Source organism: Epinephelus moara, chromosome 23, assembly GCF_006386435.1.
Source record: "Epinephelus moara isolate mb chromosome 23, YSFRI_EMoa_1.0, whole genome shotgun sequence".
Taxonomy (NCBI): domain Eukaryota; kingdom Metazoa; phylum Chordata; class Actinopteri; order Perciformes; family Serranidae; genus Epinephelus; species Epinephelus moara.
The window spans coordinates 15,244,462-15,269,650 of record NC_065528.1 but is presented as its reverse complement, the minus strand read 5'-3'; the positions used below and the strand labels follow the sequence as shown (position 1 = coordinate 15,269,650).

General features: G+C 41.0%; 1 protein-coding gene across 1 annotated transcript; it reads left to right on the top strand.

Moving 5' to 3' along the window:
* Positions 1-518: 518 nt before the first annotated feature.
* On the top strand, positions 519-24,887 carry ano6 (anoctamin 6). Its single transcript, XM_050036507.1, has 20 exons — positions 519-793; positions 7,756-7,826; positions 8,429-8,557; positions 11,208-11,273; positions 11,351-11,638; positions 11,763-11,876; positions 11,987-12,102; positions 14,993-15,127; positions 15,234-15,339; positions 15,578-15,638; positions 16,181-16,326; positions 16,557-16,634; positions 16,870-17,101; positions 17,188-17,357; positions 17,951-18,048; positions 18,649-18,779; positions 19,788-19,993; positions 20,118-20,314; positions 20,920-21,025; positions 21,133-24,887. The coding sequence occupies exons 1-20, from the start codon at positions 700-702 to the stop codon at positions 21,349-21,351; spliced, it is 2,763 nt and encodes a 920-aa protein (XP_049892464.1). The 5' UTR covers positions 519-699; the 3' UTR covers positions 21,352-24,887.
* Positions 24,888-25,189: the final 302 nt, after the last annotated feature.

Here is a 25,189-nt window from a genome sequence, read left to right as displayed (position 1 = left end):
GTCCTAGAAATGTGGGAACATAGGGTTTAATTTTGAGAAAAATCTTAGAGCTGTGGGAACATAGGGCTGTGGGAACATAGGGCTGACCCCACCTATAGAGCTGCGGGTTGCTGCTAAAAAGAGAAAGAAAAAAAGTATTTTCTGTATTTGAAAATACAAAATACATGTATTTTATTTTTATACATTTTCTGGCACCAGTATTTTGTATTTTATTTTGATACATATATTTGAGGGGTATTTTGTATCAAAATACATTTTGATGTCTTTCTGCTCATCTCTGGCTACCTCAATGCCAAACATGTAAAACAGACGTGAGCTAACGTTAGCTTAAAACATTCGGTTTATCAAGAGGAATATTAAGTATATGTAAAATATAAAGCTGCCAAATTAAGTTATTTAAACAGCTAACTTTAAAGGAAAGTAGGGTGCGTAACTTGATCTGTCAAACGCGACTGTACTACATCTACGCCCTCCTTCTTCACAGCTCCTCCGCCTCCTCCGACCCCACCCGTCTGCTCTCCATTCTCTCAAGTCACAACTTGAGCAAAGCTTTCTGCGACCGAGTCCATGTTGGGAAATACAGCAAGAATGCGCGGAGGACGGGGCTGTGCTTTAAAGCTATTGTAATATACAGTAGATAGATAAAGTTTGTCTGCTGCGGGTGATGTGAGAGGACCCCCCCCCACTCCAACAAGGACTATGAGCGATAACGACATCTACGAGATGGACTCCGTGTGTGAGACGGAGGACTTGGAGGGGGATTTTGAAATGGGCATGATAGACGAGGAAGTTGGTAAGAAGACAGCTTTGTTTGTCGCAAGAGGTTTGTTGTGTCGGTGTGAATGTTGCGTGGGTTTATGGGCTCAGTGTGGAGTTTGTCTCAGTGTACATGTGATAGGTGAAATACATATAGTGGGAAAGTTAGCACCCACTCATTCATCACGGGTTTGTTCTTAGTTTGAGCAGTGATGCTTTGATGGGAGCAACTTTTAAACTGGTGCACCATCATTAAGTACGTTTACTTTTATGATTTACAAGTGCCACAATGAGATACTTGCATTTTAGGAGCATTTTTATTTTCTCCAACTTCATTTTGCCCCCCAAAAGTCAGATGAAACACTAGCTTTCACTCCTGTGCATTTATTTGAATTGAATCACTGGTATAAACAGTGATTTTTACATGCAAAACATATGGTCAGTCTGTAGGCCATTTAATGTTAGCTTCAGCCAATAATAATACCTGATATTACAACACAGACATGCACCATTTTGTTGCCTAATGGGTGCTTTTACCTTTGGTACATTTTGGTGCCAATACTAATACATTTAGACTGCAATGCTTGGACTTAAAACTCTGATTTGGCCCTGTTTTAAAATGTATGATCAAAGATGTCTGTTGGACACAAATACATAATTTCCCCCTTCTGCCATCATGACACATGATGATTTGTCATCTCTAAAGGCCAGATGACAATATAGAAGCAAATAATCACGAGTATAGGAGTCTGTTCAACATTCAGATCATGCATGTGGGGCAGAACAACTGTGGGGGGGGTGTGGTCGCACATTTCCAAGAGGGCACCATCTTCCCACCGCCATTTCTGCAACACAAATTAATATGATTAACAGATGTTGTGCAATCATGACTTTAAAAGAAACCGCCCCAAAACAGCCAGAGTCTTTGCTGGGCTCCTCAAAGGCTAGATTGCATCGCTCCACACTCTTTTGTGTCTTGCATTTCTTACATTTCACCCTGACGCTACAAACCGAAACAGCAACTTAAATTTTGAGTGAGTACATTGTTGGAAACCTGCAGGGTTTGCACAGCTGTCAGCTCCCACGCTTATATCTTACAGGAATGAATTCCCAGTCTATACGTTCCTTTGAGTCTTGTCCACAATGACATAGTGTCTAGTATTGTATGCTGTTTTTTTACTCACAATTCAGCGAGGGATAAATGGTCCTTTGGGGTTAAATTTAATAGCAGTAAGATCTCATGGCCCTGATCATATGGAAATTACAGATGCATCTCACGCTGGATCACAAAAGGCATGCCAAAGTGCACTCTCTTTAACGGAGCCTATATTTAATTGTTATGAATAATTAATGTTCACACTTTGTTGCAGTGTTTGATGCTGTGATAACAGCAGAAAAACACTGGCTTCAACTTAATAATGTGGAAAATGAACACAATGGTGATACAGGAAGTCGGTTTTTCACATGTGCCCAACACGCTGGTGCAGAGAGCCTGGTGTCTATCTGTAGACAGATCTGACAGGGTTACTGTAGGTCACTGCATATTAGGGGGAGAGCTGTTGAAAGCATGTTTCAGTGACATTAATCATCAGTGATCTAATGTCACATGCAACACAAAATTATAGGCATGAACTGCCAATACCGACATTACAATCGACTTCTACCAAATGCCATAAAATGCACCAGTGTTTGACACAGTAAAGAATTTCCTGTCAGGTGGTGAGAGGGGCGCTTGGCTGTGACTGGCATTAAATTTGAAGTGTCACCCTTTAGGTCAAATAAAATGTGTATCATGCAGCACAAACCCCCCCAAAAAAATCCACTTTGGTGCAGCTGTTTATGTTAAAAACAAAATATGCTTGTCTTCTGTTTGTTTGCTCTGCCTTTAATGGTTTCTTGTGTTGTCATGGAAGATGTTCTCCAGAGAGGAAGTGAGCGCAGGATGGGTGGATTGTGGCAAAACAGCAGATTTTTATTGCCGACAGCTTATGGGCATTCTGCGTGCTTTTGAGAAGAATCAGACCGACTGATTCACTGTAGGTTTCGTAACGGTGTTTCTGGCGGGTTTAATGACTCAGGAGCCGGTGCACATTTTATTTATTTGACACACTGACTCTGTGACAACAGAAAATAAACATCTAGGTACCACAGTGTGGACTCCATTCAGCTGCAAAACTAAAACACATGAATGCAAAGCAATTGAGGATTTATGCTTCCCTTTGAAAGCATCATGTGATATTACAGTGATGGTACCATTTGCAAGGTTAAAGGTCATTGTAAAAAAAAATGGATAAACAGTCACCCATTTATTTATAAAGTTCTTGTATCTGTCCTTCTTTCTCACGGATGACAGGAGTCAGATATTAAAAAGCCAGGCTGTTAGATGCCAGTAAATTACTTATTGGTTTACATCTAAATAAGAATAGCCTGAGGCACAGTCATTAAGGATTAGTGGTTCATTTGTCACTGGTTCACCAGCATGTCTCTCATGTCAAAATACTAACAAACTGTCTAGTATAGCAAGCTTTGTTAGAGTACAGACTGTTAGCCTGGTAGAGGACTTTGTCAAAGGGAAAGTCTCATTTGATTCTGACTCCACAGTGGAGTCTCCCAGCGTGTTACTATGGCCAGTGTTTGGAAAACAACATCTGTCTTCGGTTAGTTTTGTCATAGCACTTTGCTTTATGTGGAAAGACTACAGGACTTTCCCATATTGGATGTAATATCATCTGTTATAAAAAACAAACATTTATAATGCATCTAACAATGCATACAGTGGTTGGTGGTGTTGTTTTTGTTTGTTTATTAATGATGTGGTGACTGTGAGTGCAGATCTCTTAATGAACATTTGGGAAAACACTGCGCTGTCAGTGGACACAGTGTTGACCACACTGCAGTGAGTGGTGACCTATTTCCTGCCTCTTTCCAGGGAGGAGTATAGCACTGTTGTGTGTGGGCAAGTGTGTGCTGACTGTAAAAAAAAATTGCAGTTTGGTGAAACAGGCTCGTAACAGGAGGATGTCACTGGTTCAAACCGTCGGACTGTTTGGGAAATGAGTAACAGTCTGTGATGGTTCAGTGAGCGCCACTGAGGTAGAACATGGGTATTGTCCTGGTCGGTGTGTGAGTGTATGAATGTGAGATAGATCAGGGGTGGGAAGAACTTTTAAGGTCAGCAGCACTTTGACTCAAAGAAAATATATATTTTCTCTTCACTGTTGTGCTATTTATCAGTCTAGATTGTTTTGGAGGGAGTTGCCGAGTGTTGGAGATATCAGCTACACAGAAGGAAGCATTGGCTATTGCTAGCTCACCTAGCACCACTGAGCTAGCTAACATTACAGCTCAGCCAGGGGGGACGCCATCATGAGCACTAGCCTTTCGTCAAACAGTAGATGCATGCTTCCTTCTGTGCAGTGATACCAAGCCCCCAGGATCAGGGCTGGGCCTTGAAGCCAATTTTACATAGTGGCCTAATGTCAAATTACTCCGTCCGGGTCCATCATGTGATGCCATGGTGCCCAAAAAGACTTGTCCCTGTAGACTTATATTGTGAAAGAGATGTCTGTAAGATATTGGATACATTTTTTCCCCACAACCTCCTCAAAATGACTATTAGGATTTTATCCATTCGGTCTGATAGCATTTAGAAAGTCTAGAAAAGCTGTCCAATTAAATCTTTTTTATCCTTAGTTAAGTTAGCCAAGCGCTAAACTGGACGTTAGCCACCATAACTCTCTAGTGCACTAGCTCTACGGGCCCCATGATGCGGAAGACCTGGATAGTGTCATACTATGGAGATTAGGGGTGGGAGTCACCAGAGGCACCAGGATACAATATTATCACGATACTATATTATTGCGATTTAAAGCGTGAGTATTGCAGTAAAAAATATCGGATTTATTTTCTTCTTTGAACTGCAAATTTTGTCCCTGAAGGAAAACTTTTTTATCTAATAAAACAAACTTTTCAGTCGGTTCATCTCACTTCAGTGATTTTTATTTAAAGGGCATTTAATTTTATTTTTCTAGTAGGCTACCAAAAGTTTAATTTGTATTTCTAATTCTAATAATTTATATGATTTAAAAAAAAAAAAGATACTTGGTGTCCATGTGACGATACGATGTCGGCATCAAAAATATCACGATACTAAGCTGTATTGATTTTTTTTTTTCCCAACACCACTGAGCAACTTTCTTTTTTTTTTTTTCTTTTTCCCTAAAGATATTTTTTCGGGCGCCTGCTCTATCCACTAAGCCACCGACACCCCACCACCGAGCAACTGCCTGTAATGCTGTGGCCAGGTCTCAGTATATGTATGGGTGATATGGTTGGCAGGTGTAGTTTGGTAGAGAGAAAATAGTTCCTACATGAAACTGCTCACAACAAGGTCTGTGGATTATCTTGCTGGGTGCTAAATTGGACGTGACTGCTCTGTTGTAACACAGCTTCAGGTGGACTGCAGGTAAATGTCAGCTGAACAGGATGTACGGTGATGACAGGTCCATCCCCCACAGGTGACTCAGAGCTGTGACACATAATAATGTCCTTCGCAGGAAATGGCAATGAGTTTCGGCTGTCTATTTTGTCCGTACAGTAATAACTTCTAACAATCTTGTGCAGTATCAATAACCTCTAAAATACAATGGAATCATAGTGGCAGTCGGTCTTACAGCACATGTAGTTATTTTTTTCGTAGCCTCAGGTGAGCAAACAGTTGACAAGTGGCTCAGCCAGCGACAAACAAACCTCAGCTGCCCATAGCTTGTCACATAATCAGTGACCTTCTCTCTTTGGTGTTCACAAATAATTTGACATGTTGGTTTTTGATATGTAACAGTAGAAGTGGGATAAGTTAAGCCTGTGAACAACACATTTTGAATTATTTCTGTATTTGATAACTATGAATAAAACCACAAAACTACATCAAATTTAATACACAGCTACAGTTATGCATAAAATCACTGTCAGCAAAAGTTGAACGTGTTACTGCATTTCCTTTTTGCATACATACATGACTATAATCATGGGCGGATTATGAGACAGTGGGGCCCTGGGCACAGATATGCAAAGGGCCCCACCACCTCTCCTACATAGGAGCAAGACACACAGACTTTGTGGTGATTTTTTTTTTCTCTTTGTAGTCATTATGTATGTATTTGTGTGTCTTTGAGATAATTTTGTGTCTTTTTTTGGTTATTTTGTGTCTCTCTTTAGTAATTTTATGTCTCCTTGTGGTTGTTTTGTGTCTTTTTCAGGTAATTTAGTGTCTGTTAGATCATTTTGTGTCTCTTTTTAGTAATGTAGTGTCTTCTTATGGTTGTTCTGTGTCTTTTTATAGTTATTTTTGGCTCTCTGAGGTGATTTTGTGTCTCTTTTTAAGTCATTTTGTGTCTCCTTGTGGTTGTTTTGTGTCTTCTTCAGATAATTTAGTGTCTGTTGGATAATTTTGTGTCTCTTTTTAGAAATGTAGTGTCTTCTTGTGGTTGTTCTGTCTTTTTACAGTTATTTGTGTCTTTTATGTCTCCTTGCAATTATTTTGTGTCTTTTTGTATTTGGTACGCATCTTTTTGTGGTTTTGTGTGTTGCTTTCAGGTAATCTAGGGTCTTTTTGATCATTTTATGGCTCTTTTTTTTAGTAATTTTATGTCTTCTTATGATTGTTTTGTTTCTTTTTGTAGTTATTTGTGTCTCTTTGAGGTAATATTGTGTCTATCTTGGTCATTTTATGCCAGTGTGTAGTCATTTTGTTTCTCCTTGTGGTAGTTCTGTGTCTCTTTGAGGTAATTTTGTGTCTCTTTTTAGTTCCTTTGTGTCTCCTTGTGGTTATTTTGTGTCTTTTTGTACTTGTTAAATTTCTTTTTGTAGTTCTATGTCTCTTCGTGGTCATTTTGTGTCTCCTTGTGGTTGTTTTGTCTCTTTGTGGAAGTTTTATGTGCCTTAAAGGTAATTTTGTGTCTTTTTTTTGTCATTTTGTGTCTCTCTTCAGTCCCTTTCATGTCTCCACGCAGTTGTTTTGTGTCTTTGTGTAGTCTTTAAGTCTATGTGTCTTATTGTGGTTTTGTATCTCCTCGTGGTTGTTTTGTGTGTCTTTCAAGTCATTCAGTGTCCTTTGACCATTTTTGTGTCTCTTTTTAGTAGTTTTGTGTATTCTTAGGGTTGTTTTGTGGGGTTTTTTGTAGTTATTTGTGTCTCTTTGAGGTAATATTATGTCTTTTTAAAAAAATATTTTTTCTTTTTTTATGCCAGTTTGTAGTAATTTTGTTTCTCCTTGTAGTTTTGTATCTCTTCGAGGTAATTTTGTGTCTTTTTATAGTCCTTTTGTGTCTCCTTGTGGTTGTTTTGTGTCTTTTTGTACTTGTTAAGTATCTTTTTATGGTTCTGTCTCTTCGGGGTCATTTTGTGTCTACTTGTGGTTGTTTTGTGCCTTTTGGGGCTAATTTTGTGTCTTTTTTTTGGTCATTTTGTGTTTTACTGAGATACTTTTTTGTCATTTTGGCTATTTTATATCAGTTTGTAGTCATTTTGTGTCTGCTTGTGGTAGTTTTGTATCTTTTTGTTGTTAAGCTCTCTTTGAGGTAATTTTGTGTTTTATTGAGGTAAGTTTGTGTGTCTTTGGGATCATTTTGTGTATTTTTTCATCACTTAATAGCAATTTATAGTCATTATGTGTCTCCTTGTGGTTGTTTTGTGTCCTTTTGGTGTTTTACCCATTTTTTTTTTACGTTTTGTATGTCTCTTGGCAGTTCCTTTGCATATCTTTGTGGTCTTTTTGTGTTTCTTCCTGGTCCGTACGTGTTAACTTGATTGACATTTTGCAGGTGAAGGCCAGGGGTGCCCCTGACACTTTGACACTTTAATGATACAATCATAACATGGTAATGTCAGCCTGCTATTGTACTGGAGGGGCTCAAGTAAATAGCCATGTGGTGTGGGCTGTCTTTGTTTATTATTATGCCTGCATTGCCATTCATGTGTTTGGTCTTTTTGTTTTCACAGTTTACCCCGAGGAGTTTTTACCAACATTTTACAGTATTAAAGAAGGCTCAAAAGTCGCCAAAGTGCAACTGGTGAGTCAACACAATAATGTTGGTGTCTGTACTCTGTGTATATGGAGTGTCAGCTAACTGATTGATTCTTTTAATCAAGTTTTCATACTGTCCAGGTGCCTAGATTTACATAATACCTTTATTTTTAATGATTATTATAAATATTGTCCTAAGCTTTTATCAAGGCACAATTATTTAGCCCGACAGATGGCAGATATTACAGTCACTGGACCATGAGACATCAAATCACACAAAACACACCAGATATAAAGATGCATTAAAATACCAACTCATGCATGCAATTACATAAGCTTGCAAGAGCTTTTTTAATACGCAGCGGTGTCACAAGTTTGATTGTGTGGAGAGAAAGAGAGAGAGAGAGAGAGAGAAAGAAAGGGCGGGTATCATATTGTTTGTTGACACTTCCCACTCTTCCTGCATGGCCTGCATTGCACGTTATAGAGGCTGGTCAAGGTCAGCATTCAACAATATCTGTGCACAGATTCTCCACACACACACACCGTCCTCTCCCTTCTCTGTTCAACATGTACGGCATCATGGAGGAGGAAGAGTACGAGTTTCAGGCCGTAGACTTACCTGACGAGCCTTGTTTTTGCCCTCAGGCAGAGTTTAATGACAAGCCGGACTCTTTGTTCTTCAACGACGGTGTCAGGAGGATCGACTTCATCCTGGTCTATGAGGATGAGGATAAGAAGGACTTTGAGAAGAGGCATACGTACCAGCGCCGCAAGGTGGGTCTCTCTCTTTTTTTTTGGTATCATTTTGAGCTGGATAACTCAGTACAGCAGATTATATTGTTATATTGATAAGGGTTTTTTTTTTGCCTTTATTAGATGGCGTGCATTAGAGAGATTATAGGAAGTGTGGGGAGGAAAAAGGAACGGCATGATATGCAAAAAAGGTCCACAGCTGAACCTGTCAGCATCACAATTCTTTAGGCATTGAGTTTTAAAACTAAGATTCAGTAGCAGATCATTTTTCTCAATGAATGACACACTATTTCTGTTAATAAAAGTGGAAGTTTTCTCATAAAACTTTAATTTAAAGTCATATTCACTCAGTAAAAGTCAACTACTGAAAGCTTGGGTTGAATGCGATATCCCTAGGGTGTTTTATGACACACATACTCTATTGTTTCTTGCCTGTTTGTAAAGGGAGTTTTCATTTGCAGCGGGATGCCACCATGACTTTAAACTAAGCATTAGTGACCGTCTGCATTCAGCAATGTGTGCACAGGAACTTTAAAAAGGCTTTAATTATCCAGGAAACGGAACAGCTTGGCTTACATTGTTATGGTAGCGCCTTTCTTGTGCACTTCTCATTCATTCAACACACATTCTCAGTGTGAATTGCTCAATTCATGTGTTGGCTAGATTCCCAGAGGGACAAGTGGATCTTCTTCACTTCACGCAAACAAAACCTTGCAAAAAACCCCTCAAATCTGATTATTCTGGTTATAAGGCTCCTTGTCTGAACTTGAACTCCGTCTAACGTTATTATCTGGCCTCGGAAATCTTACACCTTCACAAAACAATGAGTAAATCAGAAGGCTTTGTCTCACTGCGTATTAGTTCAGTGTCATGAATATTCAGCAGGTCACCTCTCTTACACATCACAAATCCAACATTCAGGGATCTGCGCAGGGATTTGAAGTGCACAAATTAACAACGCCAAGACTCCAGGTGTGTTGTTTGTTAATGCCAGTGCCTTTCACAATACAGTGATGGATGTGATATGTAATGCGTGTTGACTGATACCTGCAGTGTTGCAGCCGTGACTCTGCAACAAGTGGTTTTTGAAATGGAGACTGTGCCCTGCGGAGGCTGCAAACAAAATATTACGTCTTTAATGGGTGAAAAAGCTTCCTAATATGATAGATAGTAGTTTTGTTGTTTTTTCCGCAGCAGTGAATTGATGTAACGGGGTGTTGGCAGAAGAATCACATGTAGAAGCAGATCAGCCAGTTCCTTGGAAAAAGGCTGGTAAAGCCGTTACAAGTCAGAGCTTACAAGCTTCTTCACCACAGACGCACTGAGACTGAGGCAATTCCTTACTCATAATCTTCCCAAGGCAAACTAGATCCAAGGAGGGATGAGGAGTGCAACAGTCTCTACCAGGCACTCCCTTGACTTTGTTTTTTCAGAGCTAAACCTGGGTCAAACACAAGTTGCAAAACCTTTCTTTCCTGCTCTGACTCTGACTGCTGGAAGGGCGTGGTTCACTTCAAATAGCTTGAAATGATGCTTTGAATATTTTAGTTTGTAGTTTGACTACATTTTTATGCACTTGTTGTATTTTCCGTTTGTCATGAAAACATCCACTTGTAAATAGGGTTGGCTAAAACAAACAGCGAGGATATTTGACTTTTGCTCTGTCAACAGCCTCTATTCCTCAGAGTCTATAAAGGTGCCACATCAAAGTTTGTATCCATGCATAACTTATACAAAAGCTTGGAGCTATTCACTGTACCTGAGCACTTTGATGAGCTACTTTCTATACAATTTGGATATATTTAATACTTTTTTCATACTATTTCAGTACTTTTCATGTGTTTCTTGGTTTTGGGGAAGCTGTGTTCAAAGAGATTCCAGGATTCACTGTAATGTCTGACAGCATACCACCAACAAGAACCTGCTCAGACTTGTTTGCAGTGTCGCCGTTCATTGCTGCTATGTGCAGTATAAATAATGCCTATGTTATGGAAATGGAATAAGTCCAAATAAATGAGCTGTCAGCTATACAACTTGCTTTAAAGGAGCAGTGTGTAGGATTCAGTGGCATCTAGCGGTGAGGATTGCAGATTACAACCAGCTGAAGCTGCTCCCGGTTAGGATTCCTTCAGTGTTCATTGTTCAGGAGGTTTTTACTGAGACAATGAGAAAATGCAAAATGCGATTGGCCCTGTCTGGAACCAGTGTTGGGTTTGTCTGTTCTGGGCTACTGTAGAAATAAAGCGGTGCAACATGCTCCCTACTTGGATATAAACAGCTCATTCTAAGGTAACGAAAACACAACAATTCTTATTGTATCTAAGGTAATTAACACGCTAAAAAAGACCCCTAAATCCTACACACTGAACTATCAAACAAAATTAGAGGCCATCTTTAACAGCAGTGTTGACAAAGTGGATCACGTAAATCAAGGTGATGATGTGTCGGCACTTCATGAGATACCACCATATCAATAAGTCATGAGATTCAGTGTACACACAGACGATTGGCAGGCCTTTGACACATGCTCGCTGTATTTACACTGCAGGCTTGGCACAGACGTCCGGCACACAGCTTCAGTGCATCCGGTATAGAAATTGAATCATAATGGCCAGGGAGCATTAAATCAAGAAGCTGTTTGAATGCCATTTTTTGTGTTTGCTCCCTGTAGAGGCGGCGAGAGTACTTTGAAGCCAGCCTGATGAAGATGGGGATGGAGCTGGAGGCGACGCAATCTGTAAGTAGATCGCACTCATTGGAAGGTTCCTCATACTGTATCTCATAATCAAAGCTCCCCTTCGTTGTGTTCTGCAGGTAACAGATGAGAAACTGATGTTTGTGAAAGTCCACATGCCGTGGGACGTGCTGTGCACCTACGCCGAGGTCCTGCACATCAAGCTCCCCATCCAGCCCAACGACCTGTCCTCCCGCCCCTCTCCGTGGCGCCATTTCTCCTGCATCACCAAGTACTTCTACCCCAACGAGGACATGATCTCCAAGGAGACCGAGTACTTCACCGCCCCCTTTGAGAAAGATCGTCTGGAGTACTTCTACGTGAGGGACAGAGATCTCTTCTTCACCCCGTCCATGAGGAGCAGGATGGCAAGTTGTCTCGTGTTGCTGTTGGCAGTTTTCGTATATCTGTTTTATTTTCAAGGATGAAGTTGAAGGGTTGTAAACATACTCTATGGTTATTTAACGGTACTGTAACCTCTTCTTTTTCCAGGCATACTACATCCTCAGTCGTGCCCCTTATGAAACACGAGGGAGCATAAGGAAGTTTGGCATCACCAAACTGCTGGATGGTGGAGTGTACAAAGCTGCCTATCCCCTCCATGATGTAAGTTACATGTTGCGGTCGTATCAGGCCTGGTTTGTGTCCTCTTTTCGTTTGTAACAATCATATTTAAGATTTAAAATTTCGTGTTGTTCTCCTGTTGGCTATTTCAGTGTAGGTTCAATGTAAAGTCCAAAGAGGAGGGCTGCCCCAACGAGAGATACCTGCTCTATGAAGAATGGGCTCATCCCAAAAGCTTCTACAAGATGCAACCACTAAACCTCATTAGGTGAACACAATCTTTTATGCTCTTGTCACAAAGATAAACTTTAGTATGAGAATAACTCCTTCTCCTCATTTTCTGTCATATGTATATAATGTTACAATGTCAGATCTTCATTTTAAACGTGGCCACAGTTTCAAATAATGACATAAACGTATGTATAAATAATCCCCTTTTCCATCTTTTTTTGTACTTTCAAGACGAGCCGATGTCAGCTTGTGACAGATTTCTTTATATGGTCATCTGCTCCAGGCACGCTGCTGCATTACATTATGTAGCATACACTGCTACATGTAGCTACATGCTAACGTTAGAGAAATCTGTTATCTTGGTTGCTGTTGTTGTTAATTTTGCCCCAGTTTCAGATTATATTCCTGCTGGAACATGTCCGAATGTGAAGATTTTGGTTTAGAGGCTTTTATTGGTGATTTTTCATGATAGAAAGTAGTGCTATACCCCTTCCGTTGGAGGCGGCCCCCGTTCATTGCTTTGAAAATTGCTCAATGGCGCATGAAGCCAAATAAGCTTGATTTCCGCAGTATGCAGTTTCCCAGATCTTCGGTATCATGAGGCCGATAGAGTAGTAGTCTGCTTGTGTAGAGACTTGTGTTGGCTGAGCGGCTATGTTCTGGTTAAGCCCTCCGCTAACTTGAATGGGGGTAAAAATGATTTAATCCTATGGCTCCTCTAGACTTCGTAATGTTATCGGACTAAAATCACCAAAAAAATCAAATCACAATTGTGAAGCGAGTCATTTCACGAGAGTTATAATGCAGAAGAAAAATTAACTTATATACAGACATCTTTTTCACAAATATAAAGTGTTTTTTGAATAAATATGGACATGCAATAATATCGGCAGGTCATCTGTTGGCTGATACTGGCTTTCAAATGAAATATTGGAATCGGTCAACATGCTGATAATACCATTACGTCATTGTAGGGCTGGTCGATATGGACAAAAATTCATATCTCGGTATTCACAGGCTGACTGGCGATACACGATACATATATCTTGGTATTTTGTACAAAAAATGGACATAAAATGCAAAGACAGGGATTTTATTCACCTGTTTGAAAATACGCAGGCAGCGGAAGTGCTGTAAAGTTTAGTTGATTCAAAACACACCTAAATCACACATTAAACACACATTAAACACACAGTAAACATGACTTTATAGCGACAATGTAAACACAAGTACACAAATCAGCTTCACTATAACTTGCAGCATTTACAGACAAACACTTGTCTTTATCTGGACACATTTTCCAAACAAATACAACATGCTAACGTTATTAGCACAAGCCTATGGCATTTTACACTGTATAAATTAGCCTAGCGACAAGCGGCGATTTCCTCTGCTCATATGAAGCCAGGATGAATCACACACAAGACTGAAAATGCTATTTTTGTGGAGGCTTTATTGTCTTCACAATTTATTGTTTCTTATCTGTGAAATTAAAGTAAATGAAACCTTTGTTTCCACTGAGGGAAATGGTTTCAACGTACAAAAAAGACAGGAGGTCTGCGTCACCGCGACATGTAGTTACATTTCTGAGGAGGTGCACGTCAGGCTACGGCTCTAAAAAGTGTTGCTGGAGAACCTATGAGTGAGTGTGTGGGGCGGAGCTGTGTGGAGAGTGTGAGAGGAGAGATGCACACTGTTAGGCATCATGTAACGCAACTTGACCCTATATCGATATAAACGGCGTTGTCTAAATTTATATCTAGCTTGAAAATATATTGATATATCGCCCAGCCCTACGTCATCAGAAACGGCCAACCTGCTTTTTTTTAATCCACACAATGAATGAATATTACAGACATCGAAAAGTATTGTATTTCATGTCTCCATCAGCTGGTGGCCATCATGATAAGAGTATGCATGCATAATATGATGTTAATTTGACTTGATGATCACTAAAGAAAGGTTGGGGAAAAAAGCAGAAATATCAATATCGGTTATCAGTTATTGGTCAAATGAGTTGTTACTAGACTTGCACCGATTACAATTTTTTGGGCCGATACCGATTTCCAATTTGCAGAGTGTTTGGACGGCCAATTCCGAAACATTTTCCTTTTTGCTCAAATATAACTTCAGGTACAGTATTAAAATAAATAAGTAAAAAAGGCATACATAAATAAAAACATCGATAAATAAAATAATAATTCTTGGTGTAGAGCATTTGTGGGTAATTTCTTGAATAGCCAAACAGTAAAAATATCTCCTGTGGAAAATTCACACAGGTCTTCGGGACTCGCCTGCCAGTAAGTGCGCGGACACGTGCATCTTCGGCACGTGCATCTTCGGCACGCGGACACGCGCCTCGTCAGTTTCAAGCAGCACAGTGCAGCAGTGAGAGCTCTGCAGTTCAGTTTAACACGGACAATTAACAACTTTCTCCTTCTCTCTTTTGATGTGTGTGTGAATGATTAAGGTGAGAAGCCGCCCATGTTTCACTTTCTCACATCGCCCAAGCCGTGAGTTGCACATGTGCGTGTGTGTGCGCTGCTGATGTTACAGGATGTCAATTATGCGGCACGGCGGGAATTTGACCGGCGTTTTATATCAGCATATTCTAGACTGACCGGCCGGTTGCAGGTCATGGCCGATCACGTGAAAACCGGCCCGATTCCGAGCACTGCCGATAAATCGGTGCACGTCTAGTTGTTACATATCGGATATCAGCAAAATCCAATATGGTGCATCTCTAGAAACCAAAATCAAAGTATGATCCTGAGCATGTCACTTTTAACATGAAAAAGCTTCACATTCCCTTTGTGTTCAAGCAGGAACATTTATTTTTTATCTCTTCATCCTTGCACATGAAATGTTAGTTTTCTAAATGAACAGTAAAGCCACAGTAGTTCATCTGAAGCACTTTGTTCCCACAGGAAGTATTATGGGGAGAAGATTGGCATCTACTTTGCCTGGTTGGGTTTCTACACAATAATGCTGGCTCTGGCTGCTGTGGTGGGACTGGGCTGTTTCATTTATGGATACAAAACTCAAGAAACCAGCACATGGAGGTACATTTTCCTAAAAACACTTGTGGATGATGGACATGTAAATAAATGATGTATATGTTTATTTCCCCGTCTGATAAATCTCCGTTCGGTGTTTTAATGGCTGCAGCAAAGAGGTGTGCGACCCTGACATCGGAGGAAAGATTATAATGTGTCCACAGTGCGACGGAGACTGTGATTACTGGAGGCTGAACAACACCTGTGAAGCTTCGAAAGTGAGTTTTGTTTTATTTCAACAGTAAATATGAAGATGTTTCTGCAATGTTTTTCACTCCCGTCCTCCCTTTAATGTCACAAAATATACAACGGACAAAAACAGAATTCACTTTGCATGTTTATTTCCCTACGTGACACAGCAACAGTTATGCTTAGATCTGATTTGCATGTACGCAGGACAGAACTGGGACAGTTTTGACGTCCTTGCTTCTCTTTTCTTTCTCCATTGTCCTTTAGAAACTTTGCATATTTGATAACTTTGGAACCCTGGTGTTTGCAGTTTTCATGTCAATCTGGGGTAAGTTGCACACGATGTCAGAAAGGTGTTGCGTCCTTCATTTCTAAGTTTCTAGAGCTGCAGCAACAAGTCGATTAACCTATTAGTGGATTAAAAGAGAATCAATTGCCAGCTATTTGGATAATTGATTAATCGTTTCAGTCAATTTTCAAGCAAAAATGTCAAAAAAATTGCTGATTCTTGGTTTTTCAAATGTGAGAATTTGCTGATTTTTCATCATCAATAATAGTAAATTTGACATTCTATAGACTAAAAGCTTAGATTAATGGATAATTAAAATAATCTCTAGTTGCAGCCCTACAGTTTTCCCATAGAGCAGGCATGCCAATATCACTATCTTTGAGGGAAGCTATATTTATAACCGACCATTTGAAATGTTTATTTTGTCCTTATCTTTAGTACTATTAAAGGCAACACACTTTACAGTACATTAGTGTTTATAGAGGATGACGCAGACAATACTGTGTACATTCAGTTGTTTCCTTCTTTCTCACTATTGCCGTGCCTGTTTTTTCCTGCTTCTGTTCGTTTCCTGACTGCAGTCACTTTGTTCCTGGAGTTTTGGAAGCGCTACCAGGCAGAGCTGGAGTACATGTGGGACACTGTGGAGTTTCTGGAGCAGGAAGAGCCGCCTCGCCCGGAATATGAAGCCAAGTGCATCTATGAGAGGAAAAACCCGGTCACAGGGGTACGTCACACTCACAGACTCTCTGGTTTATTCTATTTGCAGCTAATAATGTTTCCAATACTCCAAAAATTGTTTCGTGATCACATAACTAAACCAACCAAGAAAAAAATATGTTTTACGTTGTTTTTTTTTGTTGTTGTTCAGAAGGTTTAAACCACATGGAGATGCTATGTTGAAATGATGAGTTTAAAGTCGTGTCAACCATTTCACTGTTTTTGTTTGTGATGTAGATCAAAGAGAAAGTGCCCTATACAGCCTGCGGACGATGTTTTCGAGTGTCCATAGGAATTAGCACGGTCTTATTCTGGGTAATGTGTTTTATTTAAAAAATGTTTCTTTGTTAACACTGTAATTTACCTGTCTGTAATTTTACAAGTTCTTCAGACATTCTTGTAAATAAATAAGTAAATTGGTGCTAATTACAAAAAGAAAAGGTCAATTTAAACCAATGTAAATTCTCTGTAATTTATCATTTTTTTATTGGAAACTCAATTTCAAAACAGAATATACGTTAATCTTTTTGATTTTATTTTTGTCCTTTAGATTCTGTTGATCCTGGCGTCCATCGTGGCCATCATTGTCTACCGCCTGGCTGCGTTTTTTGCCTTCTCAGCCAAACTCAGAGCTCAGGATTCCTTGAAGGAGCTGGAGCCCCTGAAGGAGTATGTGACACCTCAGATGGCCACTTCTGTCACAGCCTCTCTCATCAGCTTTGTTGTAATCATGATCCTCAACATCCTCTATGAGCGGGTCGCCATCTGGATCACCGACTTTGGTGAGTTTGCTCTCCTGCCTTCTGCCGCACATTGACCTGCATGTGGTTTTTAATTGGAAATCTTTTCTTGTCTGACACAACAACAGAGCTTCCACGGACTAAGACGGACTACGAGAACAGCTTGACCCTGAAGATGTTCCTCTTTCAGTTCGTCAACTATTACTCCTCCTGCTTCTACATCGCCTTCGCCAAAGGGAAAGCGGTCGGCTTTCCTGGAGACCCTGTTTATCTCTTGGGAAAATACCGGAATGAAGAGGTACGGTTTGTCCATCTGGCTGTTACATATTTAAAGTTGGGCATACATAGAAAAGTTGTTGACAATTTCCAACTCCCACTGTACGAGTAAATCGTCTGTGATGTAAAACCAAACTCACAATGCTCACTGTGTGGTCCCATCGTCAAGCCACGACCTGAGTGCTCACACAGTACGTGTAAAATAGACGATATAATGGCCCGTCGGCCCCTGTGGACCGTTCTGGCTAATGACAAATGTCAGTAAAGATAAGTTTGAAAGCTAAGTGGCTGCGGGCAGGTCAAAGTTAGCAGCACCAACATACTAGCTGGATATACTCTGTACGATTAATTGATCTGGGGTAATGAAATTATCCGAAATTTATCCGAACGTCCAACAGCCGGTTGGGAGCAGTTGATCGGGCCGCGATCAGTTCTCACTCCTTCCGCCTGTGCACTGCACGACAAACGACGAAGCTCAAATTCTGTCAGACTCTAAAATTAGTCGTACAGCTCAAAATGGTGTCAGAAATGGGTTCAAATCGTACACTGTGTGTCCAGCTCAACGTAACTCACTTGCTATTCGTGACTCTTATTTTGTGTCTCATTGTCCTGCAGTGTGATCCTGGTGGCTGTCTGATCGAGTTGACGACTCAGCTCTCTATCATCATGGGTGGAAAAGCCATCTGGAACAACATCCAAGAGGTCTTGCTACCGTAAGAAGTCAGAATCTAAGACCAACTTTATGTCAAATATGGAACGCATGTAGCACCATGGCAGCTTATACTGTAGATGCAGCCATAGACTTTACACAAAGATGGACGACACGTCTGCACTCCCTCCGACAAACCGCAAAAATGTAGCCAGAATATCCCAGAAATGGGTGCTGTCATGTTGCGCTGTTGGAGCCAGAGTCTGAGCAGTAGCAGTTGTGGATTTGGAGTATCAAATTCTCGCCCATACACTCGTTCAGACCAATCGCTGTCAACCATGATGTCAAACCCCCTTTTTATAGCCTCAAATAACCGATTAAAACCAAACACCTGCTAACATGGAGGGGGGGAAGATTTATGACCTATACTGCAGCCAGCCACTAGGGGGCGATTGAGGTGTTTTGGCTTCACTTTTGGGGAGCTGTCATGCCGTCCATCTTTATATACAGTCATGGGATGCAACAAATCTCCAGTGAACTCAAGTGAATTTGCTGCCAATAACAGGAGTCAAGGCCATAGGGCTAATAGCGAATCATACACCAACTCTCCATTGTCATACTGAGTCACCATTTCTGTATATGACCTCCTCTACCCCTTCCACAGGTGGGTGAAGAATCTGATTTTCCGCTACTGCACCAATGTGGCTTCAGAGAAGGTGGTTCCTCGCTGGGAGCAGGACTACCGACTCCAGTCGCCTTCAAAACTAGGGCTGTTCTATGAATACCTGGAGATGGGTAAGTCCCCCGTCTGTCGCATTTACAGCTGCATACCTGGAGACACTTATTATTATGCAAGGGTTTGCAATGTGGAGGCTTATGCATTGCTAAATTGCAAAACAGGTTGCACCACACAAACTATGTCTTACACACAGTAGTGGTTAGTTGTTACCAAATGAGCTAAAACCCTTACTTGTTTTTTACATCTCTGTTTGTCTACAGAATAAACAAAGCTCAGTCTGTATGCTAAGCTAAGCTAACGGGCTGCTGGTGTCAATCTCTTCAGCTAAGTCTTTGCGAGAAGGCAAATAAAACAAGAATATGAGTATGCATTCCTGAAGGCGAGCAGATTAAGTAATCCTTGAACTATTTTTATTAAAGAGTTACGGTATGCAGGCTGAGTGTCAACAATCACAAATGGTATGCCAATAATGTCAACTGGTCAGATGTTTCCCTTTGACTCTGAACTACACGAATACTATTAGTTCTGAAACACAGGTATAGCGGAGCACGTCGTCACATTCAGTTTTGATACTGTTGTCTCACTCTCCTCTGTGGTCCTCCTGTCCATGTGTCACTGTTGTTGTCATGGAGATCCCGTTTCGTCCCACCTAACTCGTTTGCGTCTGCGTCCAAATCGGATTCAGAATGTTTATCAAAACAGGAATTGTCAGAGTCTGATTCCATCGACATCTACACAGCTTGCGCAACCGCAAACTTTTCCGTCTGCGGATCTTCCTCTTTGTTTGTTTTTGGACGTGGCTGTGTTGTTGTACTTCACGAGATGTGTAACAGTGCCCTCCATCTTATAACAGTGAATACACCGATTGCCAGAATATCTCATCAATGGCTGCGAAGCGTTCTGTCAGTGACGGGAAATCTCGGCAGTCGCGGGGATAGTGTTAAGTTTTAATGTTGCAACTCTAAGGGAACTAGTTCAAAACTAGCCAGCAAGTAACTAAGGATCTCACACACAATAAGTACCTGTGCCTGTCTTTCCTTACACATGTATCTTGTCTCTCGCAGTCATCCAGTTTGGCTTTGTGACCCTGTTTGTGGCCTCCTTCCCTCTGGCTCCGATCCTGGCTCTGGTCAACAACCTGTTTGAGATACGGGTTGATGCGTGGAAAATCACCACTCAGTTTCGCCGCATCGTGCCAGAGAAGGCCCAGGATATTGGGGCCTGGCAGCCCATTCTTCAAGGCGTCGCTATATTGGCTGTTGCAACAAATGTGAGTTACTGTTTACACTGAGTTATACGTTTGTACGTTTGTTTTAAAATCTAATATAATCTCATTCAACAATGCCTCAGTAAATCCTACTTTTGTCAAGCATAATGTCCTGGTGTCTCAACAGGCCATGATCATTGCTTTCACATCTGACATGATTCCACGGTTGGTGTACTACTGGTCTTTCTCTGTGTACCCGTATGGAGATCACCCAAATAACACCATGCAGGGCTACATCAACACCTCGCTGTCTGTATTTGACATCAATGACTTCTCCAGCGACAGCAGGCCCATAATGACACGGCACAACATCACCACCTGCAGGTACAGTTGGCCCATATGTGTGTCCTCTATTTAATTTTCCTATGTGTGGTTGTGTTGGCATCCATTAGATTATTGTTTCAGAATATTTGCTATTTGTAGTTTGCTATTATTGATTATATTTATGTTATCAGTTATTCCCTAGATGAATGTTGCGTATTGTGAGGGATAAAACTCTTGAATTTTACAGTAATATGTTGTATTTGAGTAAGATATCTAGCTTTCACACAGTAGGCAGTGTTCATTTTGACAGCTAATTTAGATTTAGTCTTAATCTTAGACTTGAGACTAAAATGCGAAAAACTCAAATTTTGATGAAATGCTTTGGAGCCTGTAAAGACACGTTATCAGATAACTTAGCATTTATGTGAACAGATAAGTTGGAATCTCTAAACAGAATGATCTCAATTGGACTGAAATGTCTTTTGAGTTTACTTGCAAAAAGGAGATAGCGATGTGATGGAAACATCTGGACAAAATAGAACGTCATCACATAAAGACACTTGAAATAATATTTTAAAAAGCTGGTGAGTTCAGTGGATGACAGTTGTGTGGCAAGTCATGTTTGAGTCCTGAAGAAAACTATTAAAAACCTCTCTTTTTTTAAGGTATCGAGATTTCCGGTTCCCTCCCGGGCATTCCAGGGAGTATGAGCACAATGTTTACTACTGGCATGTGATCGCTGCCAAAATGGCTTTTATAATTGTTGTAGAGGTGGGTGTGAACACAACAGGAAATCTCTCTGACACTAAAAAATATAATCAAAGCATGAATTACTAAAACATACTCATGGAGGTGTCTTCTTCTTCTTCTCCTCGCAGCACATTGTTTACCTTACAAAGTTCATCCTGTCCTACGTGATCCCAGACGTCCCGTACGCGGTCAAAGAACAGATCAAACGAGAGAAGTACCTGACCCAGGTTATCCTCCACGAGACAAACCTCAAGCTGGTGACCAAACGTTTGAAACCAGCCGCAGACATGATTGTCAAGAACACGGAGGCGAATGCGACGCAGGAGGAGCTGGAGCTTGATTTCTGAATTAAATCTATGGAGGAAGAAATCAGAGACGATGTTCATCCCTGATACTGTAAATACATGACTACCCAGCTTTCTGCGACATTTATCCACCTCTGTTTGAATACTGACTTTGTGAACCAGTGACGAATTAAGACCTGGAACAAGATATGGACTTTTGTTATGGAGAATGTGTAGCAACCAGTAAGAAAGACGATGTTTCTGTCGGACAAAGAAAGGAGAAACCACTTTTGTATAGTCTTCACCCACCTACTGTGCTCACGGTCTGGACCCCCGTCAGGCTGAAGTGTCTAAAAGGAAGAAGAACAGATCATCTGTCCTCTGTAACTTTCCTCTCAGGCTGACCGACAGGATTTTTTGTAGCTGATGCACCAGTGCACAAACACAGTGTTCCTGATTAGGATGGAATCACACTTTGGCAGGGCGCTGAACATAAATAACTTCTGATAAGAAGGCTGGAGGACGGTGATACTGTACTTGCGGCCCGTGGGCCAAATCTGGCCCGCGATAGGGTACTAGATGGCCCCCAAACCATTTTCTAATTCACAATGTAAATAACAGACAACTCAGCAGGGGTCAAGGCGAGGCCCCCATTGTCCTCAAATCCTTAAGGTGCCTTAAAGTGGCCCCTGGGCAATGCTATTTGAGTATTTCTGCTGTAGGATTATGGGATATGGTGCGTTGTAATCCTGGGACCATAGACTTAACACTCCAACTTTATATACCCCATTTTTCGTCATGTCTCTTTAGTTATAAAGTAGACATTTATGAAAATATATAATACTTAGTGGTTCTGATGAGCCCTCAGAGAGAAATTAGAAAATTTAGCCCGAAAAAAAAAACATCTTTTCCCAGAATGCATAGCTGCATGTCTGGTGTTTGTTTGCTCATACCTTTTGTTCTGAAGGTCGCATAGACTTAGAATCAGTTCCTATCAGGGTATTATCCCCCCACTGTCCACCTCCATGCCGCTCTCATATTCAAATGTGGACAGACAGTTATAGGGCTTGGGGCATAAGGATGGAGCGGTGGTGTGACCCTGTGCAGCATCACCCTTGGCAGGAGTGAGAGGTGCAGAGCATCCTGGATGCAATGGGGGATTCTGCCTGGCAGTGGTCACCTTTTCCTGTAGAAGCTCAACCACTGCACTGACTGCACTTTCTCCTCAGTCTGCCATGGTCAGCCATTTTTGGGAAAGAAGGTCCTAAAGGAAATTATGGTCTTGCGTCTTCGAGAGGAGCTCTGCAAGTCAATGCTGTCCTTATGCAGGGTCTCCTTACACCCCCAAAAATATTAAGATTTGCCTAGATGATTTATTTTCCCTAAGATAAATGCAAAAAAAATAGGTTGTCACTTATGGAAGCCCTCCTGAAGGTCATAGATGCTCTGAACCAAGACTGTCCATGTTATACTCCTTATTGCACATCCAACAGTGCCACTTATGACTTCCTGCAACCACTTGGGCGCATTCACACCAGGATGGTCTGGGGGACTCTGTTCGATTGGGTGGGGAATGCAGAAAAATGTCACACCTTCATTTGGTTCGGTTCACTTTCACACAGAACTTTTTAAAGCGCACCAAACCCCCTGGACAACGTTATGCAGTTACAACAGCTGCTCGTTTGTAGGCGGTATTGCCTGAAACGACCACTGACCAGGAAGAAAAAAAGCATGAGGAAGAAGAAAGCCCGGCTCATTGATTGGCCAGGGCCGAAAACGGAAATCCATCCCCTTCAGCCGGCTTGGTCACCACAAAAACACCAAAATGCACTGTGCTCTACGTCACTTCCTCTCTTTGGTTCACTTCCTCTCTTTGGGTCGCTGGATAGTCCGTTTGCAGTTCCCACTGTAAGCGAACCGCACCAGGGTTCACTTGCAAATGAACCGAGACGCCCAGTTTTCAAGCGGACCAGGGTTGGCTCGTTTGGTCTGCACCAGAGTTCAAATGAGCATTCACACCACTCCAAACGAACCAAACTATCCGTGGAAGCGGACCAGGGTTCATTTAAAGCAGACCCAAATAGCGCCAGTGTGAATGCGTCCTAAAGTAATTGATATTCGGAAAGGGATGGGTTAGGGTTAGGGTTAGGGACTATAAAGTTGTGTAGTACAGGGTTAGGGTTAAGAGTAATGTTAAGGGTTGGTGTTAAGGTTGGAGTTCAGGGCTATTTGTTCTAATCTGAAGCCAGTATTAAATTTTAATGTATTTAGATTTTAACCACTTTAAACAGTAAATCAATTCTGAATAACTTCAAATGTATTTATATTACACACATTAAGCTAAATGACTTGCTGGGTGTTTCATGTATTGGTTTTTGCAGCTTGGTTTGGATGTCACAGCAAAGAGAAGCAAATGAGTGCCTCACACTTTGAAGTTTCACACTAAAGAGCACCAACCATTTGGTGTATTAAGTATGAAATACAACCAAACAAAACAATCCCAGCTCAACGTGCACCTACAAGTTCTCTTCCAGGTCTTTCGGTCATCTGGAAATGTGCTCAGTTGTCGTGGAGATGGTTCCGGTGATATGTGAGCTTGTAGGATTTAGCGTTGGCCTAAAATGTAAGCTACCCAGAGTTACCCAGAGTTTCTTCCAGTTTTATGTTTGTGTTACATTTCAGCTTGGCGAAATCAGCATTGCGGTGCATCACTTCGTCCACTGAGCTTCATGCCGGTGGCTGGAAGCTTTCACACGTGTAACCAACAAGTGCCACAGCTGGGTGATTGTTTTAGTGTAATGCTGTCACGAAATATCAGTATTATTATATAGACAAGAAAATGCAATATTGATGATGGACGAAGAGTGTTTTACACTTCAGCTCACACTGTTACACAAGTGATGAGACCAAAAGAGTTAGAATAGACATGGACTAACCAAAAGAGTTAGAATAGACATGGACTAACTGATATACTGACTAAATGTGCCTTGAACACCTTTACCTTAGTGAGCATCTCGAATGTTTCAGAAGCTGTATTGTTTGTAGGGTGATAGATGTGATGCCACGTAAAGAGTTTACAATGATTTCAAACTGACTGCTCTTTCATCATCACACCAAATGCAGTTTAGCCTTTTTAAATTCAGTGAACAAATCGCAGCCCTGTGAAGTGGTTTCGTCGACGATGTGAGTATAGTCTGTCACTTCCTCTATTCAGATACTCTCATCCACTATGCACTTTTTAATGACATGAGTTTGAGTCCTGTGCCTTGACCACCGCACTGCACAACATTTTGACTGCATGTTTTATCCTGTGATAAAGGCAATACAGTAATTTAGACTTCTCCTGTGTCACTGCTTCAATCTTGGATCAATACCTCTGCTGTATTATTGCCTCGCCAATGGTACCATAACGACCATGTATGTAAACAGTATCATATACCAGCAATATCTGATCATGCATATGTGTCTTGTATTTTTATCTTGTCAGTGCCATGAAATTGTTTTATAAAAAAAAAAGTTTTTCTTGTGTGTATTAAGTCTTGAGTTAAAGGCTCTCTTAAGATTAAAAAACTTTACACCAATGTATGCTTTATTTGTTGTTGTTTTTTTGACATTGGGCCAGGTGTTGCTACATCAGAAGATATTCGTTGTATTTTATCCACTCCTACTGACGTACGTGAGATAAAATATCTCCTACAGCAGTGGTTCCCAACTGGTGGGTCGTGGTTCCATTCTGAATGGACTGTAAGTGACATGCGAATGTTTCAAGCTTGTAATAAGCACACTTTATTTTGAAGTACTGCAAATTTCCCAATCTGAGCTTTTATTTTGAAATGTTGTACAGTGATTGAATAATGGACCGCTACTTAATAGAGACAGCAAACTAGTTCTACGACATAGC